Source organism: Sphaerodactylus townsendi, linkage group LG06 (assembly GCF_021028975.2).
Source record: "Sphaerodactylus townsendi isolate TG3544 linkage group LG06, MPM_Stown_v2.3, whole genome shotgun sequence".
Lineage (NCBI taxonomy): Eukaryota > Metazoa > Chordata > Lepidosauria > Squamata > Sphaerodactylidae > Sphaerodactylus > Sphaerodactylus townsendi.
Window position 1 is genome coordinate 123,902,337 of NC_059430.1, and position 20,559 is coordinate 123,922,895.

Here is a 20,559-nt window from a genome sequence, read left to right on the forward strand (position 1 = left end):
CGCTCGCCCCCTTACCTCGTTGCCTTTAATTTCTGCCCAGGCTTGCCCGGGAAGGGGCAGCCAGCAGGGAGCCTCACGAGAAGCCCTGAAGAGCCGCATGCGGCTCCCGAGCCGCGGGTTCCCGACCCCTGTGCTATACAGACAATCCACCCCACTCCCCATCTTTTTTGCCAAGAGGTCACAGTCATGCTTTTCCTGAGACAGTTACCTGGAGTTTACTCTCCAGCATCTTGTTCTGCTCTTCCAGAAGCTTCTCCTGGTCTTTCTCCAGGTTCTCCTTCAGGTACTGAATGTATGCTTCGTAACTTTGCTTCTGATACTTCAGCGCCTGCTCCAAGTCCGCCGTCTGCAGCTGCTGGATCTCATTTTTCCGCTCTGCTTCCTCAGCTCTTGCTTTGGCATCTGGACCAGGAAGAAAAGAAATATTTTACAGGTATGGGGCACACACGTGAATTAGTTTAAGATGCATCCAGACCAGAAGTTTGGTGTGTCCTGCTCTGGAGGCCACCGTTTGATCAGATTTCATTCATTGGTTCCTTCTCAAGTGAAGGGTTTCTTTGGCCATTAATGCACTTGTGGTCCATTCTGAGATGGAAAAAGAAATTAGAGAGGCCAAAAAATGGAAAAACATAGTGGTAATGGGCGATTTTAACTATCCCCACATAAACTGGAAAAATGCATGTTCAGGTCATAGTAAGGAGAGAGCATTCCTGGATATGCTAAATGACTGTGGCTTAGAGCAGATGGTTGTGGAACCAACCAGGGGAGATGTGATCCTAGATCTAATTCTATGTGGGACTCAGGACCTGGTGCGGGAAGTCAGTGTTGTTGAGCCGATAGCGAACAGCAACCACAATGCTGTCAGATTCAGTATCTCTGCATGCGAACAAGTGACAACTACTAATGTAGTTACATTTGCCTTCAGAAAGGGAAATTTCTCAAAGATGAGGGGGATAGTGCGCAGGAAGCTGAAAGGGAAAATCAAGAGAGTCAAAACTATCCAAGATGCCTGGAGGTTATTTAAAAACACAGTCATAAAAGCTCAGCTGGAATGTGTTCCACAGGTTGGGAAAGGAAGCCCAGTCCAAAAGAAAGCCACCATGGTTAACAAGAGAGGTTGAGGAAATTATCAGAAAAAAGAAAATGTCTTTTAGAAAATGGAAGTCCAGTTTGACTGATGAAGAATATGAGAGGGAACACAAATGGTGGCAAAAGAGAAGCAAGTTAGCTGTAAGGGAGGCAAAAAAAGATTATGAGGAACGCATGGCTGCGAACATCAAAACCAGCAACAAACAGTTCTTCAAGTACATCAAAAGCAGGAAGCCAGCAAGGGAAGCAGATGACAAAGGAACAAAGGGTGTGCTAAAAGATGACAGAGAGATTGCAGAGAAGCTGAATGAATTCTTTGCATCTGTCTTCACCCAAGAGGAGGTGAGGAAAATTCCTGCACCTGAACCAAGCTTCTTAGGAGGCGATTCTGAGGAACTAGCGATGATAGTGGTAGACAAGGAAGAAGTTCTGGCAGCCATTGATAAACTAAATGCTACCAAATCCCCTGGCCCAGATTGCATTCACCCAAGAGTTCTTAAAGAGCTCAAGCATGAAATTGCGGATCTTCTCACTTTAATATGCAACTTATCCCTGAAATCAGGCTCCATCCCTGAAGACTGGAAGATGGCCAATGTCACACCAATCTTTAAGAAAGGATCTAGGGGGGACCCGGGAAATTACAGGCCAGTCAGTTTGACATCTGTTCCTGGCAAATTAGTAGAATCTATCATTAAAGATAAAATTATTAAACATGTAGAAAAGCAAGACCTGCTGAGGAAGAGTCAGCATGGCTTTTGCAGAGGCAAGTCCTGTCTTACAAACTTATTAGAGTTCTTTGAGGGTGTAAACAGGCATGTGGATAAAGGGGAACCAGTGGACATTGTCTACTTGGATTTCCAAAAGGATTTTGACAAAGTTCCCCACCAAAGACTATTGAGAAAACTCAGCAATGAAGGAATAAGAGGGGAAGTCCTTCTATGGATTAAAAACTGGTTGAGGAACAGGAAGCAAAGGATGGGTGTAAATGGGAAGTTCTCGCAATGGAGAGATGTAGGGAGTGGTGTCCCCCAAGGATCCGTTTTGGGACCAGTGCTCTTTAACCTATTCATAAATGACCTGGAAGTAGGGGTGGGTAGCGTGGTGGCCAAGTTTGCGGATGATACCAAATTATGTAGGGTGGTGAGAACTGCAAAAGATTGCGAAGAGCTCCAAGCGGACCTTGATAAATTAGGTGAGTGGGCTAAGAAATGGCAAATGCAATTCAATGTAGCAAAATGTAAAGTGATGCACATTGGGGCAAAAAATCCAAACTTCATGATATAAAAATTATAAAGATATGCTGGTTGCAAGACCACAGTTGAGAAATATTCATAGCTGAAAATACATTTTGAGGTTGCTCTCAGGAAATCAGTGTCTGGGTGCTACTGGAACCACTGCGTTTGCTATTTTGCAAGAACCAGCAGATACTTGCTCATGAGTGAAAGGGCAACAGTGAGCACTGACCTGGGGGTTTGAAGCATGTGAATATGGTTCACCCAGTTGGTTAGGCTCTTTGCTGATTATGCTTACTGGACAGAAACTATAAGTAGCCCCATACGGAACCAAGTCAGATGATGCTGAATGTATGCTTTTAAAAATATGTATTGGGAATGTGCTGATTTGCAACAAGTCAAGATTGTGAGCCTGCGTGGACAGCCAGCCAGGATTGGCCAGAAGTGGTTAGGAGGGTCTGTTCAGAAATGTCTTAAAATGAGCTGTATTGTGATGCAGACTTCAGAGAGTTGATACCATGGTATTGCTCTCTCCATGTCAGACATGTTAATAAACCTAGCTTGCTATTAGCCAACTTGGTCTGGAGTTTTCAATGGGTAAAAACTTCCATAACATTCACATACACGCTACAGGGGTCAGTGCTATCAGTCACAGACCAGGAAAGGGATTTGGGCGTCTTAGTTGATAGTTCCATGGGAATGTCAACTCAGTGCATGGCAGCTGTGAAAAAGGCAAACTCTATGCTGGGGATCATTAGAAAAGGAATTAATAATAAAACTGCAAGGATTGTCATGCCCTTATATAAAGCCGTGGTGCGACCGCACTTGGAGTACTGTGTCCAGTTCTGGTCGCCACATCTCAAAAAGGATATTGAAGAGATAGAAAAAGAGCAGAGAAGGGCAACAAGGATGATTGAGGGATTGGGGCACCTTCCTGATGAAGAGAGTCTGCAGTGTTTAAGACTCTTTAGTTTGGAGAGGAGACGTCTGAGGGGGGATATGATTGAAGTCTATAAAATTATGCATGGGGTAGAAAGTGTTGACAGAGATATTTTTCTCTCTTTCTCACAATACTAGAACCAGGGGGCATTCATTGAAAATGCTGGGGGGAAGAATAAGGACTAATAAAAGGAAACATTTTTTCACACAACGTGTGATTGGTGTTTGGAATATGTTGCCACAGGAGGTGGTGATGGCCACTAACCTGGATAGCTTTAAAAGGGGCTTGGACAGATTTATGGAGGAGAAGTCGATTTATGGCTACCAATCTTGATCCTCTTTGATCTGAGATTGCAAATGCCTTAACAGACCAGGTGATCGGGAGCAACAGCCGCAGAAGGCCATTGCTTTCACATCCTGCATGTGAGATCCCAAAGGCACCTGGTGGACCGCTGCGAGTAGCAGAGAGCTGGACTAGATGGACTCTGGTCTGATCCAGCTGGTTTTTTTCTTATGTTCTTATGCCTAGAAGGGAGCCTACATTTTTTTCAGGTCAGATCTTCAGTTGTGCACATCCCCCCTTCCCCCGGCGAACTCACTGAACCTCAGATTAAATAATTCCCATGGTTTGCAAAAGCTGGTAAAGTGTGACTGTTTTCCTGCCTGCACAGAGAAAGTTAAGCGTATTTGATTTCCTTTGGGTTTTCTGCACCTCCCCACCTTTCCCTGTCCAAAAAGGAGCAGTTCCACCCACTCCTTAACTAGCACATCTGGGAGATTGATGGGGCTTCTTTAAAATAGTTTTTTTCCCCGGACACTTTTGCAGGAGCAATAGATCATTAAAACAGCTCAAAAATAGGCAGCAAACTTGACCTGGAGTGAGGCAAAATTGTGCCTGGGCTCAGAGGAATTAGAAGGATACTTCCTCATATGTAAACAAAGAAATGCAGGGAGACCCTACTGCAGAGCAAACAATCTAAGGGTAAGTACTGCATGAATAAAGGGCTTTTTCTTCACTGAGTTATTTAAAAGAATGTTATAGATTTGTACCACAAAGGCCCTTTCCACATGGGCCAATAAACCCAGGATAACAACAGGTTAAAACTGGGGTTGGGGGAAAGGAACTTCGCATGGATCCTGATCCTAATGCAGATCCGCTCCACGTTTTCCCCCAACCTGGGTTTTTCGAGAATCACACTATCTATGATTCTTTTGTTTTAATACAGTTGGAGTATTTTTATTTTTGCTTACCTCCTGGCTCTCATCCATGGAGATATGCAAGGACTCCTGGCTTCAGCAAGGCTCTGGGAGAGCATGGGTGCCTACCTGCGGAGCTGCACATTAGTGGGGGTGAGTTTTAAGACAAAGGATGCGCCTCCGTGTGAAGGCGCATGCCCCAGCTGATGCGCTGGCTATCTGTGGGACAGCCAGCCATGTGAACGACCTGGGGCTATGCCGGGTTAATTTATCCTGGCTGCAGCCCTGTCTAAATTTGCTGTGCGGAAAGGGTCTTAGAGATGGGAAGCCTGGAAAAATACAGGAAATCAAATTCCTCCAAGGCTGTTATTACCTAAAGGTGAGATCCCTCTCAATGAAAGAGAGGAGCTTGGGCTGTTCCTACCCTGAAAACAGCACTTCTGATGCAGAGTTGTCCATTCACATGCATAAGGGTTTTGCCAGGCCCTTACCTGCAGCTTCCTTCTCTTTCTCTGTGAGGGCTTCATCGCTTTGAAGGATGGCTCTACCCACGTCCTCCTTGTTCTTACAGAACTCTTGCAGTTCGGTGTCTGCCTGAATAGTGGAGAAGCTACAGTCAACCGAGTCTATGCCGAGGTTCAGGGTATAAAGAGAACCGTTGCCTGGTCAAAATACCCTCCCATATTGTGACAGAAAACCTAGTTGCACTTTCTGTAACTAATATTCATCCAGGTCTTCAGCGCAGACACACATTGGGGACTGCACCTACACAGACCAGCTGACTCATTAGACACTCGTCTTCTACTTTTTGAGAATTTACAGGAAATTCCTGTTTGTAATGCTTCAGGAAAAAAGACGCCCTAAATTTGAAACAACAGAAAAGATGCTGGGAACTAAAATAGTATCAGGACTTCATCCTCAGCAACAAAAAACAGCCCACTTAGGAAAAGGTGAACCACTTTGTTCTCTCCCAGTGCCCCTAATTTGATCTAATTTCCGGGCCTCTTCAACTTCCAGAGAGTTGGTGCTTCTTAAATGAATGTAGCAACCTCACTGTCAGAGGGTTATCTGGTACACGTCTCCTATTTGGAAGGGAAAAAAATGGAAAAAGCCCTTTGATTGTGAAACTTCCTTCATCTGTGGTTTCATTGCAGCCACACACTGGAAACTGTGCCTGTGCAGGCCAGCCGAATCGGCAGATTTCCTTTAGCCCTTAGCAGTGGTGTAGCGCCAACCGAGCGGGGCGAGATGCCCTGGGTGCATGCCTATGCAGGGTGTGGTTGGGGTGTGGCTGGGGTGTTCCGGGGCAGCAGCGTGGCAAGGGCACGGGGCGCACATGTGCCCCGAGTGCAGTTCCCCCTCACTCTGCCCCTGGCCTTTAGTAGAACATTTTGCAGCAGCCAGAGTGTTCAGAGCAGACTGCAGTCCCTGACGGTTTCAAATCATTGCCTTTCAAAAAAACTTTTGTACATTTGGGGAGCACAGACATGTGAAATTTATGTTCCACTAGTCATGAAGCTTGCTCGAGACTGGTGCACATCCGGGTTCCAGTTAGTTTAGTGGATTTTTGTATTTGTACTGCAAAGGATTTTTATCTGTGTTATTAGGGTCGGGTCTTCAGATACCTTGTGGTACTTTTGTAATCTTTGTAGTTTTTGACATGTATTATTACTCATAACAAGACTTCATTTGAAAGGAGGCAGCAATTGCTACGAACCTCCTTCAGTGTAATTTCTACTGGGTTGGAGCATTAAAGAAGGCAGAGATTGTGCTTGAGTTCTGGAGGTGGCAGCCATTTCGACCAGGTGCTTGCCCAGGGAGCTGAAGGATTTCTTCCAAATAATGGAGAATCTGTAGGCAACTGAAATATCCTAAGCTTAATAGCCTGCCCTATTTTAACAACTGATAGTGTATGTATATAGAGAAAGGGACAGACGAATTGCATTTATCCCTCATTCCTTTTGGATCCCTTACTCAATCTGCTATAAACATAAACATTTTCTTTTTAATATTGGATGCTGGTAGCAGTTCTCTTTACCACACAGACCTCCACTGTCTTGAACATGATATTTTAAATGGAGGGGACCAGCAGGAAAGCTGGCAGTTGGCAAGCAGCTATCCCTCCAGGGGTGCACCAGGCCATAAACCATCCCCATGGTTCCCAGGAGAGGGGAAGTGGGTGAGAGAGAGGTAAAGCTCGGAGTTAGTAAAGAAGCTGTGGGGCCCTGATCCTCCCCAGTAGGAAATTCCTACAAAAGTCAGGTGGTGGCAGCAGTCACCCTAAAAAGAAAGCCCCTTCCAGGCGAAGTTGGGAACCCCTAAGAGAGGGCTGGGGGGAATAGGGCTTTGCAAGTCAAACCAGGCCTATTCTGCCATAGTGTGTTTTAAAATTTGAGCTTGATAATAAGCTGCAAGTTGAGCGCAACTTTTTTTAAAAAGTAGTCAGTGTTTCTAACTCAGTTTCTCTTGAACTTCATTCCACAACCAACCACATCTTAATGGGATTCTGTGCATATCCTAATCACTCTTCCAGAGGTAATTGATCTGACTTTGCAGATTTATTAATTTACTGTATTTATAGTCCACCTTTCTTACTGGGAAGCAAGGCGGACTACATAGAATGAGTCAATACAATTGACCTTCACATTTGCACCGAGTAGACTGTGATCAGATCAAGGTCTGGTCTCCAACCCTGAAGCCTTCCCTCAAAGGCTCCGTGCAAAAAAATTAAATCCAAGATGTGTCATCTTTCATGTGTTGGGCCTACCAAAATTTAATAGAAGACCAAGGCTACCAAAGAAGGTGTAATATCCTCACCATGACTCCTTTCCCTGATTCCTGGTGGTATCTCACTGCGACGGTCTTCATGTCATTGAGATAATCATGATAGCCTCCAGGTCGGGAGTAGAAGGCCTTGTTTTTCCGTTCCTCGACTTCCCTAGACAGCTGCACCAACACATCCTTGCAGCGTTTGGAGGATTTCAGTTGATTCTTCTGGCAGTACACCTCTTTCTTCTGATCCAGGGCTCGCTGGCAGGGGGAAAAATAGGTTACAAATGAGGTTTTGAGGTTATGTGTGCTGGGTTTGCTAGTCCAACAGAATCTGCAACAGGGTGGTTTTCTCAAAAGAGAGATACAGGCAGCTATACTCTGCCTCAGAAAAAGATGTTAGTATGTTCAGTTGAGGTCGAGAGAATTACATGTTTTGGCATTGGAATATAGTCCTGAATAAATATGAGAATTATTATCCATTTTTATGTGCTGCCTTTGTCAAAACCATTATTTTGTGTATTATTGAACATGGTACTTTGAAAGAAGAGCATTTATAGTTCATTGAATTACTATCACAAATACATGCATTTTCACTTTCATATTTTCAAAAGGACAGTGGGGGATGGGGAAGGGTAGAGCAGGGCTAGGTAGTCACTCAGACCCAGAGTATTCCACAACAAAGAAGGTCCAGCATGTATTGACAAAGGCTTTCATGGCCAGACTCAACTGCTGGTTGTGGGCTTTCCAAGCTGTGTGGCTGTGGTCTGGTAGATCTTGTTCCTAACGTTTTACCTGCATCTGGGGCCGGCATCCTTAGAGGTGTATCACAAAGAGAAGTGTGTTGCACACTGTGTCCAGGTAACACACTTCCCTCTCTGATACACCTCTGAAGATGCCAGCCACAGATGCGGGTGAAACATTAGGAACAAGATCTACCAGACCATGGCCACACAGCCTGGAAAACCCACAACAACCAGTATGGTCCAGCATGTTGAGTTCTGTGATGGAAGAATATACAACACTACTAACATATTTTCTGAGACAAATGAACATACAAGAGACAACGTACTCTCAACTCAGCCTGGAACCGCTGCTTGTCATCCTTGAAGGCCCGGGCCATAAAGACCTGAAGGGCCTCATCCTCACATTTGGCATGGATCACTAGGAGGTCATGAAAAGTATCTGTGGGCTGTTCCAGCTTCTGCTCCATCAGCTCTGTGTAGCGCATAGTGGCTTCCATCACAGCTGCAGAATTCTCAATCTGAGCCAAAGCCAGCTTGGCAGTCTCCATGCAGGGCACTCCCCCACTGCGGATCGTGTCCACATAGGTCTCCACCAAGTTTGCTAGCACTGCAAAGACAACAGCATTAGAGATGGCTGTGGGAAGACTTAAGCGGATTCCTTATGGGCCAGGGAAGTGACTGCACACTGGGGTATTTAACCCCGGTGGAGCCCGGGGCCATTTGCACACTTCCATGTGGGTGGCCCCAGAGCTGCTGCGGCCCTTTTGTTTAGAAAACTTACTTTCTCTTCCTGAGCAGCTCAGCAGGGACAAGGAGACACATCATGGCGGCCATAGCGATACCTCGGGGATTGGAGGGCCACGAGGCCATGTCTCCTTGAGCAGCAGTGGCATAGTGATTAAGAGCAGGTGTACTCTAATTTGGAGGAATCTGGTTTGATTCCCCACTCTGCCACTTGAGTTGTGGAGGCTTATCTGAGGAATTCAGATTAGCCTGTGCACTCCAACACACGCCAGCTGGGTGACCTTAGGCTAGTCACAGTTCTTCTGAGCTCTCTCAGTTCCACCTACCTCACAGGGTGTTTGTTGTAGGGGGAAAGGGAAAGGAGTTTGTCAGCCCCTTTGAGTCTCCTCACAGGAGAGAAAGGGGGGATATAAATCTTCGTCGTCGTCATCCTCCTTTTTCTGCCTCCCACCCAGTGCAGTTCACTCTGCATCGGATGCAAATCGGTGTTTTTGAAAAGATTTGCTCATTGAGTAAGTCTCAAAAACACCAGTTGGTGGGAAAAGGCATGATGTTGCCTTGTTTTGGGGGCAGCAGCTGTGCGAAGTTCTCCCCCTAATTGGTGTTTTTACCGGGCCAGCACTGGTTTTGTTGTCCCATGTGGAATCTGCCTTAGACAGGGATACATTCAGTTGCCTTGGTTGACAGCTGCTCACTGGACTGTACAGGCAGTATAAAACCTCTTCTTGAAAATACTTAATACTTGGGGAGAAGCACTCAATCTCTGCTCATTCGGATGAAGAACCAGGTTGTGGTATGATTCAGGAAACTCATAGCCATTTTTTACAGAGGGGATAGAGGAGGAAAGGGAGAGAGGGAAAGACCATAAAGAAATATGTATTAAGGATATAATAAAACTTGGTCCCATGCTGTAGGATGAAATTTAAAGTGGATCTTGTGACCAGAAAGACTAGGAGCTTCTTCTATTGTCCTTGAACCACAAGAACAGCTGGTGAGTAAACTTACGAGCTACAAATACTTACTGCGCCCAGTGACAATATGCCCGCCTGGGATGGTCTTTGGCTTGGATGTCTTATAAACGTGACGACAGAACTGGAGCGCTTGCTGCACAAATTCAGATTCCAGCTCACTCTCCTTCATGTCCTCCAGACGGTGCAGGTTATTTCCATTGGTGGGTTGTTTAAAGATGAAGCATTTTCGACTGGGGAAGAACAGGCGGATGCATTCACGGGGCAGGTTGAAGAGCTGAACCTTTTGGGAGTTACCTTGAAAGAATAAGAGGGAGATCAACAGCTGGGAGATGGAGAATTTGAAATGACATCTACTAAAGCAAGGATCTGCAAACTATGGCCCTACAGATGTTTATGGGCTACTATTCCCATCAGTCCCTGCCAGCATAGTCAAGTAGCAGGGCTGATGGGAATTGTAGTCCACAAACATCTGGAGAGCCATAGTTTGCAGGCACCTGTACTAGAGCAAAGACATTTGGGAGTAGGGCATGAGTGTGAGCATGGACAATTGACCATGCTGGCAGAGGCTGATGAGAATGGTAGTCTATGATCATCTGGAGGGCCAGAGTTTGACAACCCTGGACTAGGGTGTTGTGGGTTTTCCAGGGCTGTTTTTTGGCAAGAGGAAGGGATACCGGGTCTGGGCCCGACGCGGGGTGCAGAGATCCCCTGCCCACCTCCATCTGGAGGTGGGGAGGGGAAGTGGGCCAGGCTGCGGTCCGGGCCCGGCGCAGGGTGCAGAGATCCCCTGCCCACCTCCATCAGAGACCCCACGGGGCCTCAAATGGAGGTGGGCAAGAGAAGCTGGCTAGGCTGCGCCTTGCGCCGGGCTCGGATCCAGGCTGGGTCCAGGCCCAGCGCAGGCTACAGAGATCCTCTACCCACCTCCATTGGAGACCCTGCGGGGCCTAGGATGGAGATGGGCAGGGGAAGCCGGCTGCTGCATTTCCCACCCTAGACTTATACGCGAGTCAATAAGTTTTCCCAGTTTTGGGGGGCAAAATTAGGTGCCTCGACTTATATTTGGGTCGACTTATACTCGAGTATATAGGGTATTTATTCTAGGTAATTTATGTTGTGTCAATTTTACCCACAAAAGCATTTGTTCCACTGGTGATCTTCAGCTGTGTAATCAGGAGGATTTCACAGAATGGCCATAGTTCCTATTTTAAAAGTAAGGCATTTGTGGATAGGGTAATGAAACAAAATCATGATCAAAATTTTTTGGTGAGCTGGATTGAATAAGACATTACAGTTTTAGAATATTTCCAAGATACAAGCATTAATGTTTTAAAGGGGGTTGATAAAGTAATCATGCCACTTTTTAACTGTGACCCTTGTAAATATTAGGTGTGATTCAAGAGTGGTAATTTTAACTGGTGTGTGCGTTATTGTGGTGAATTTTGAACGATTAGTTGGTAAAGCACTTTTAAAAAAGTTACAGATCAAAGGCTGCAGTCTGGAAGACTTTCTTCATCCATTATTACAGAATTTCTTATTAGAAGTTACCCTGAACCCCATAGCTTTTTGAACTCCTGCGTTCAGAAGATTACTCACAATGGTTATGTAGTCACATTGAGCAAACCAACACACCACCCAGGTAAGCAACTAGCGCTTTTATTTCTGGATATGCATAAAGCATTTGATAGTTTAGATTGGCAATTAATAAAAATAGTCTTACAGAAGAGGCAATTTGGTTTGAAATTTATAAGTTGGATAGAAAAAATTTATTCGGAACAACACGCAAGGATAACTGTGAATGGGGAGAGAACAAGAGAGTGCCAGATACGGTGTGGCACTCGTCAAGGATGCCCTCTTTCCCCGTTATTGTTTATTTTAGTTTTTGAGTTGCTTATTGATAGAATCAGAAAGAATTCAAATATAGAAGGTGTTAAAATTTAAAAAGAAGGTTATAAAATTAGAGCCTTCGTGGACGATCTTGTTTTGATTTTGAAAGATCCGTTTAAAAGCTTGGGTTATGTAAAACTAATTTTGGATCAATTTAATATAATTTCTGGACTGAAAGTTAATAAACAGAAGACACAGATATTGGTCAAAAATATGGATGATCAAGATAAGAAAAGATTAGAAGAAAATTGGGGAGGAAAAATCTCCTCTAAAATAAAATATTTGGGAATAAACTTAACACCGACTAATCTAAATCTTTTTGAAAATAATTATGAGGTTGTATGGAAGAAGATTAAGAAAGATTTAGATAGGTGGTCTAAGCTTCAGTTAACCCTATTAGGAAAAATAACAGCACTTAAAATGAATGTAGTTCCAAGATTATTATTTCTTTTTCAGCATCTGCCTATAATAAAAACGGACAAGCCATTCAAGATTTGGCAAAAGGATTTGTTAAAATTTCTATGGGGAGGAAAAAAACCGAGGGTTCGTTATAAAACACTTTCTGATTCTAAAAGTCGAGGGGGCATTGCAGCCCCAAACTTAAGCATATATTATGATGCAGTTTGCCTTGTTTGGTTAAAGGAATAATTCACACTGAATAACAATAATTTATTAACTTTAGAGGGAGTAGATTTAAGATTTGGAATGCATGCTTACCTATGGTACCAAAAAGAAAAAGTTAACAAGCAATTTCTACACCACCCATTTAGATATGCTTATAGAATTTGGCAGAAATATAGGAAACTTCTATTTAGATGTACACCAATGTGGCTTTCTCCTCATGAAGCTTTATTGAGTAAAAATATATTAGATAAAGGATGGATTAAATATTCAGATTTACTGAAAAAGGATCAGATAAATAATGAAATTAAATATAAATTCAAAACTATTGAAGAACTTAAAGAGGAGGGTTGGAATTTAGGTTAGTGGCTATATCATCAACTATATGATATTTTTTCTAAAGAACTCAAGCCATTCTGGACACGTGGAGAAGAAGATAAATTAGAAATGAATTTAATAAAGAAAAACGAGCAGTTAATTAAAAAGATGTATAATATGTGTTTAGAGTTAAAATTAGAAGAGGAGGTTGTAAAAGACTACATGGTCAAATGGGCTCAAGGTTTGGGCCACCCAATACTACTAGAAGAATGGGAAAGAACCTGGAACACAGGCTTAAAATTTACACACAGTTATTATATAAAGGAGAATTTCTACAAAATTAGGTTTAGATGGTACCTTATGCCAACCCAAATAGCTAAAACTACTAAGAAAACTGCGCTTTATTGGAAATGTAAATTAGAAAATGGCTCCTTCTTTCATCAATGGTGGGCTTGTAAGAAAATTAAGAAATTCTGGACACAAATTCATATAGAGGTACAGAGTATGCTTAAAATAAAAATAAAATGTTCCCCAGAATTATTCTTGCTGGGAATGTGTAGTAGCATTATGGATTTGGGTAAAGGAATATTATTTCAATATTTAGCAACAGCAGCTAGAATAGTTTTGACTAAAAATTGGAAAAGTTCAATTATTCCATCTATATTTGATTGGAACATGAAGATGTTAGAAGTGATTAAGATCTCGCAATTGCCAGGACAGGAAGTGTTGGAAGAGATTTATAATTCTAAAAATCAATGGGAACAATGGAAAATGTATATAAACAAGAAATACCATATCCAAACCAAACTGTTTAAGTAAAGGGTTACTAAATTAAAAATAGAGTACGCACAGAAGGAAGTACAATTAAAGAGTAATTGATAGAATCGTTAAATTATACTTATTGTGTTTTTTCTTTGTTGTTTGATTATTTGTTAGTAGTTATTAATTTGTGTGATATGATGTATCAATTTTTGTATAATTTTGTATAACTTTGTTACCTTTTCTTGTATTACTCTCAATTTTCTTTTCTATAATAAAGCATTTTTAAAAAAGATTGGAAGATTACTCACAATGGTTATGTAGTTACATTGCGCAAACCAACACACCACCCTATGAAAATGCAAGTGATGCTGAGACATCAGTAATGTAGAAGGATTAATATAATGGAGTGGGAAGGCTTCCCCTTCAAACATTTTGATAGGCAGCAACTCAGATACTGATAGCAGGAGCCCAGGTGCAGGCCTGGCACCTGCAGTCTGATGTAGAAATAGGCAGGTGAGGCAGAAACCAGTCAGGTGACTGACTACAATATCAATGACCCTACCATGTTACCTGCCAGCATCTTTTCTAGTGCCTGCCAAATGGTTTTAGAAAGTGAATGGGACCAGATAAGAGCTTTTCATTGGCCCTTGGAGAACTAGTTGGATATGCAGTTTTTTAAAATGTGTTTGTCATCAGCTGCCCCCACAGCCCAAGGATCTTCACTGCATCACTGAATATAAGCTACATGTATGTAATTTTTAAAGCAATATGCATTTTAAAAGACATCCTGTTAAACAAAAATTCTGCCTGAAATGTTGAAAAGTTATGCATGACCTCACTCTGATATTTTACATGTTGGGAAAGCAAGTGGAGTATATATCTGTTGGAGTGTCCAGGGTGGGTGGGGAACCTTGTCTGTGAGTAACAAAGAAGGCAACCAGGTCAATAGTTGAGGGCATCTGAATAGAAGTATCAGTAACAATGAAGACTATAGCCTGGGAGTGACACTGTAGATAGCAAGGTCACTGGTGGGAGCATCTGAATAGAAGTATCTGTTAAAATTGTCCATGTGCTTATGGATTTCAATTGCTTCACTGTGTAGTCTGACGTAGTGGCTTTCAGAGTGGTCCAGAATTTCTGTTTTTTCAAATAATATTCTATGTCCGGGTTGGTTTATCATGTGTTCTGCTATTGCTGATTTTTCTGGCTGAAATAGTCTGCAGTGCCTTTCGTGTTCTTTGAAAAACTTTCGTGTTCTTTGAAAAACTACGGCTCAGGAAAGCACACTTACTGTGTTCTCTAACCTTTCTTCTACGCTGCAGAGACACAGGTACTATCCCATCATTTCTTGCAGCCAAAAGGGCTTTCATCATTTCTTGCAGCCAAAAGGACTTTCAAAACACCACAGGCTCACCGCATCTATAACCGCCTAGAACGTACCCTTTTACGTGAGAGAATCCACACGACCCGCAAAGAACTTGCAAATTTAGACAGGGAGTTATTATTCCTTCATATCAATACCAGCCAAAAGATGAGTGCACAAGACTGGGATAAAATTGACAACTTCACCTACAGCAAAATGGAGAAAGACATGGCTTACCACACTAAAAGGCAGAAACAAAAATTCGACAAATGCCAAAAACATCAGGTGAAACCTGTACTGGACACATCACGGACCATCATCAATCTGACTGAGAGGCAACTTTCTGAGGCTGAAGTATCCATCTTAGCAAAAGGAGGCAACTTTGCTGTTACCACCACCAGAATTCCAGTAGAAAACATCATCGCTAATGTGGAATCAGCGATTTATCATCTCCCTGAGGAGGAAGTGGAGGAAGTAAGAGGGGAAACAGCAAGGATTCTGAGAAAGGCAAAACTGCCCTCCAGTAACATAACAAGGAAAGAAAGAAATGCCATCAAAGATCTCAATTCTGATTCAGAAATCATCATTCTACCAGCAGATAAAGGTAATGCCACGGTTATCATGGAAACAGACCAATACAAAGAAAGAATCAGACAACTTTTGGACCCCACAACATACAAAAAGTTAAAACAGGAGTTAATAACAAAATCACCAGGAAAACCAACACCTTGATTAAAAACTCCTCAATTGATCCAATCATTCGCCAACGTATCTGCAAATCTGAAGCTCACGCTCCTAGACTGTATGGACTCCCAAAAATCCACAAGGACTCCACTCCACTCAGACCTATTGTGAGTGCAATTGGATCTCCTACATATGATTTGGCATAGTTTCTGGCCACACAACTGCAAATCCATATTGGACTTACTACACATTACATTAAGGACTCAACTCATTTCATTGAAAAAATCAGCAAACTCAAACTCAACTCAAATGACAAATTGATCAGTTTTGATGTGGTTTCCCTATTCACCAAGGTCCCCATAGCGGACACCATGACACTCATTAACCAGAAATTCCCAAAAGACATCACAGCCCTGTTTCAACATTGTCTCACTACTAGCTACTTCCAGTGGGATAATGAATACTATGAACAGAAAGATGGGGTAGCCATGGGTAGCCCTCTTAGCCCTGTAATAGCTAATTTTTATATGGAACATTTTGAGGAACAAGCCCTGAAAACAGCACCAAAAAAGCCCACCATATGGTTCCGTTATGTGGATGACACATTCACCATTTTAGACCCACGGAGAAGAAGAACTAAACAAGTTCCTGGACCATATCAACAAGATCCACCCAAACATCCAATTTACCATGGAAAAAGAAAATGAAGGAAAACTGCCATCTTTAGATGTTTTAGTCATCCATAAAACCAAACCAGCAGTTGGGACACACAGTATACACAGAAAACCTACTCACATACCGCGGACAGATATCTACACAAAAACTCCAATCACCAGCCAGGGCAAAAAAGGAGCACCATAAAAACTTTGGTGCACCGCGCAAACAGAATCTGTGAACCTCACCTCCTACAAGATGAATTGAATCACCTAAATAGGGCTCTACAGGCTAATGGTTACTCTAATACAGAAATCAGAAGGGCTGCAAGACCACGAACAAGCCACATGAACAAAGATAAAGAGCCATCTAGAGGGAAAGTGGTCTTACCATATATCAAGGGAACCACTGATCGCATAGAAAAACTGATAAAGAAGCACAACCTACAAACAATCTACAGACCCACTAAGAAAATTCAACAGATGCAACGTTCAGCAAAGGATAAGAGGGATCCTTTAGCTACTGCAGGAGTCTATCGCATACCATGCAGCTGTGGACAAGTCTACATAGGAACCACCAAACCTTGCGCCAGCAGACACGTATCAAAAGAACACGAAAGGCACTGCAGACTATTTCGGCCAGAAGAATCAGCAATAGCATAACACATGATAAACCAGCCCGGACATAGAATATTATTTGAAAAAAACAGAAATTCTGGACCACTCTGAGAAAACCACTACGTCAGGCTACACAGAGAAGCAATTGAAATCCATAAGCACATGGACAATTTTAACAGGAAGGAAGAAACTATGAAAATGAACAGAACTTGGCTGCCAGTGTTGAAAAATACTAGAGTCAAGACAGTGTCTAACCAGCTCCACACAAACACAGGATGACCACAGACAAAAGAAACAAAGGCCAGGATACTTCTATTCAGATGCTTCCACCAGTGACCTTGCTATCTACAGGGTTACTCCCAGGCTATAGTCTTCATTGTTACTCATACTTCTATTCAGATGCCCTCAACTATTGACCTGGTTGCCTTCTTTGTTACTCACAGACAAGGTTCCCCACCCACCCTGGACACTCCAACAGATATATACTCCACTTGCTTTCCCAACATCAGATCCTCTGAAGATGCCAGCCACAGATGCAGGCGAAACGTCAGGAGAGAATGCTGCTAGAACACGACCATACAGCCCGGAAACCACACAGCACCCAAGTGATTCCGGCCGTGAAAGCCTTCGACAATACATTTTTTATCTAATTTTGCTGCCTTACATTTGGCTTTGTGGGTTTTCCTGCTTTCATTATGACTGGATTTTCTTATGGTTACTATGCCTGAATTTTCAACTGTCATCAGCTGAGGTGCTGTTGTCAGACAAAAAAGTGACAAAATAGTTTAAATCTATGAACAACAAGTGTTATTGGTGTGCATTATAATCCATGTCTCTGGTTATATGGGGAACAGGTCTCCCACTGTACCACAAGGACTTCTGCCCCTGCTGCCTACTGCAGCTATGGAAGAAACTGTGGATGAAAAAATGATATTAGGATAACATCACTTCTGAGCTCATAAAAGGAAGTGACATTATGTGTTGCTCCAACAATCCCCCCAAAGTCTCTAATGTTACCACAGAGTTTCAGGGGACTGCTACAGCATCATGGAGATTTGTGATCACTCCCATTTATGTGACTGAAAGTAACCTCATGGCACTATGCGCTGCTGCCCCTCACCCACAAAGGCCTACTGGGTTAAGTAACTAGGAGGCCAGATTTGTCCCAGATTGCTGTCCACAAACACTATAGTAAGCTCCATCACATTTTTGTGGACGATACCTTTCTTTAACTTCAAGGTGTTCTCCAGATATTCGTCCTCAGTGCAGGGCTGCCCGTTGAGCTTCAGCTGCAATGTGAAATCCCTCAATGCCCAGATGAATGTTGGAAAGAAGCGAACATACTCTGCAGAATCTTCTAGCGCCTCCGAGTTTGCTTCAGGCGAGGACTTGGCCTTGATGCGGTCAGTCAGTTCTGTAACATACCTGTCAGCCTTGTTTGGGAAGATAACAGCAAAACTGGCTTTTGTTATAGGGGGAGACCATATCTCAGGCACGGGCCTTCACCCCTACCTCAAAACTGGTTTTCATTACAGAGGAAGACCTGTTGCTTAGAAATAGGCCTTCATTTCTACCTCATATAAATAGATGTCCACACATGAAAGATGATAACAGAATTGATAAGTGTGCATTTCAGAAGGGTAGTTTGTTGCAGAAAGGGCTTTGAGAAGTTGCCCTTGCTAAAATTCCCTCTTCTACAGTTATTTTAAGATACCACCAGTGTCTGGCCCTAGACTATATTATGGTGCTCTAATGATCAGTCTACCAGGTTTGGGTACAGTGGGTAACTCTCCTGGAATTCATCCATCCAGAATCTTTTGTAAACACTGGTACCTTGAAATATATGTAAATTGGCACTCCATCATCAAATACAGTTTGCCTGTACATGTGTCCTTCTTTAACTATTATCCCATTTTTAAGGAAAATTGGGGGGGGGGGTAAAATGCAGTATTGTGCATTACAACAGTATCTAAAAGAGACTTGGCGCTTCCCCTGAGAAATTACACATTTTATAAATAAGAACAAAACAAAGTCCCTCCCCAATTTCTTCTGAAGCAAAGCAAAAAGGGGGGGCAGAATTTCTCATCCACCATTTATTGCTACTTTATACAGAATGTATATAAACCTAGGGAAACCAATAATAGGCCCCACACCGGCCTACTTCAAAGATGAGAGTCTCCCAGGTTTCACAACTGGGGATTCAGGAGGATACTGGAGCTGGTCCATAGAGTGCTGGTCAATAGTTCCCATGATGGGCTTTTCTGCGCATGTGCGATAAGGTTTCGTCACTTTCCAACACCCTCCCGACAATTAACAAGGATTTAATGGCATAAAAGAGAAGATAAAGATTGATAATCAGCTTAAAACAAAGAACTTAAAAGAGAGATCACCGGACAGCTTTGAAGAGACGAAAAACAAAATGGTGAGTCCAATTAAAATACTAAAAGGATAAAGGGTGAAGCATAAACATGGCGCCGAAGGAAAATTTAGTAACGAAAACAGATCTATTAGAACTAACAAACCAGATAAAAGCTTCCTTTGACGATTTTATGAAGACAACACAGAACAATCTGATTGCAATTAATAAAGATATACAAGAAGTTTCAAGGAAACTTTCGGATACTGTGGAGAAAGTAATTAAAAATGAGAAACAAACGAAGAAAAACACTGAGGATATTGATCTCTTAAAGTCAAAAATAGCATCTCTCTCAGACAGACAGACGCACAAATCTTCGTTTAATTGGAGTCCCGAGAATGGAAGATGAGACAGATATAAAAAACCAATTAATACAGTGGCTCAATTCTATAAACATTCCAACGACACCGGAATCGATAGAGCCCACGGAGGTTTTTCTCGGGGGAACAGAACTCCAGACATTATCTTTAAATGTACTACAGAAGAGATCAAAGAAACACTATATAAGAAGCTGAGAAATGTTCAGCCTCTGATGTATAAAGACAAGAGAATTTTTGTGAGACAAGATCTCTCACCAGAAACGCTGCAAATCAAGAAATCATTACAGCCTTATGCAAATGCTCTATTTAAGGCAAACAAAAAGTTCACGTGGATCTTACCAATGGCGATCTTACACTTCGAAAGCAATCAGAAATATATAGCAAGAACCCCAAAGGAAGCACAACAACTTTTGGATAAACTGGGTCTTTCCTTGGAAGCTCCAGAATCCCAGACAGACAGTAATTCAGAAGAAGAAGGAGGAGGAGGAGGAGGAGGAGGAGGAGGAGGAGGAGGAGGAGGATCAGGCTGCAACTTCACAAGATACCAGACGTTCGAAGCGTCAAAGAAAGATAACATAAGTCAAGACTTCTTCAAAAATTATTTTAAATGGCTATATAACATTTCACTCTTTATACTAATAGATTTTAACTGAATAATAACTAACTAAACTAACTTTTGTCTGTAGCTTTTAGAATATTTTAAAACAGTAATCTGTCCTAATATTGTTCAGTTTAACAAACTAGATCTGGGCAAATTTCCTAGAAACCTTGTTTTTGAATAACATTATCTAGCTTCAACACTGCTTAAGTAAACATTTAAAATGGGTGAAAAGCCCAGACAGAAGACTCTTCTTTGATGAAAAAAAATACGTTGTAAAGCTGTAACCTGTTTATGTATTCACTTAGAAGTATCTCTTTACTTTAATGTTGTAAAAAAAATTTTAAACTGAAATGACTGTCATTAACACAGAGAATTGACTAAGAATATATGTTGGGAGGGGGGAGGGAAGATCGTAGAGGCCGAACTTCCAAGATGTGGGAGGGAGGAATCTCTCCTCAGAACATCTGGAAAGCGGGAGAAGGGGGAAAAATGAGGGGAAAAGAGAATGAAAGTGTAACAGCAGCAGGCCCGAAAATAGTAGACAAAAAAAATTGTTTATGGCAGGAGACTTAAAAATTGTATCTTTAAATATTAACGGATTGAATTCCAATTTCACAAGATTTAAACTA

The 20,559-nt window shown here is 42.4% G+C and overlaps 2 protein-coding genes across 2 annotated transcripts in view; both read right to left on the reverse strand.

Moving 5' to 3' along the window:
* RPS19 (ribosomal protein S19) overlaps positions 1–99 on the reverse strand; it is a 7,141-nt gene extending 7,042 nt beyond the window's left edge. The window contains exon 1 of the mRNA XM_048501698.1: positions 78–99. Within this exon, the coding sequence (XP_048357655.1) occupies positions 78–99 (22 nt within the window). The remainder of the gene's footprint in view (positions 1–77) is intronic.
* An 85-nt stretch (positions 100–184) lies between these two features.
* LOC125435503 (guanylate-binding protein 1-like) lies at positions 185–18,843 on the reverse strand. The gene is made up of 7 exons (XM_048501699.1): positions 18,806–18,843; positions 17,816–18,018; positions 9,739–9,981; positions 8,299–8,579; positions 7,275–7,487; positions 4,949–5,051; positions 185–402 (listed from the first exon to the last, which is right to left on the reverse strand). The coding sequence occupies exons 1-7, from the start codon at positions 18,841–18,843 to the stop codon at positions 185–187; spliced, it is 1,299 nt and encodes a 432-aa protein (XP_048357656.1).
* Positions 18,844–20,559: the final 1,716 nt, after the last annotated feature.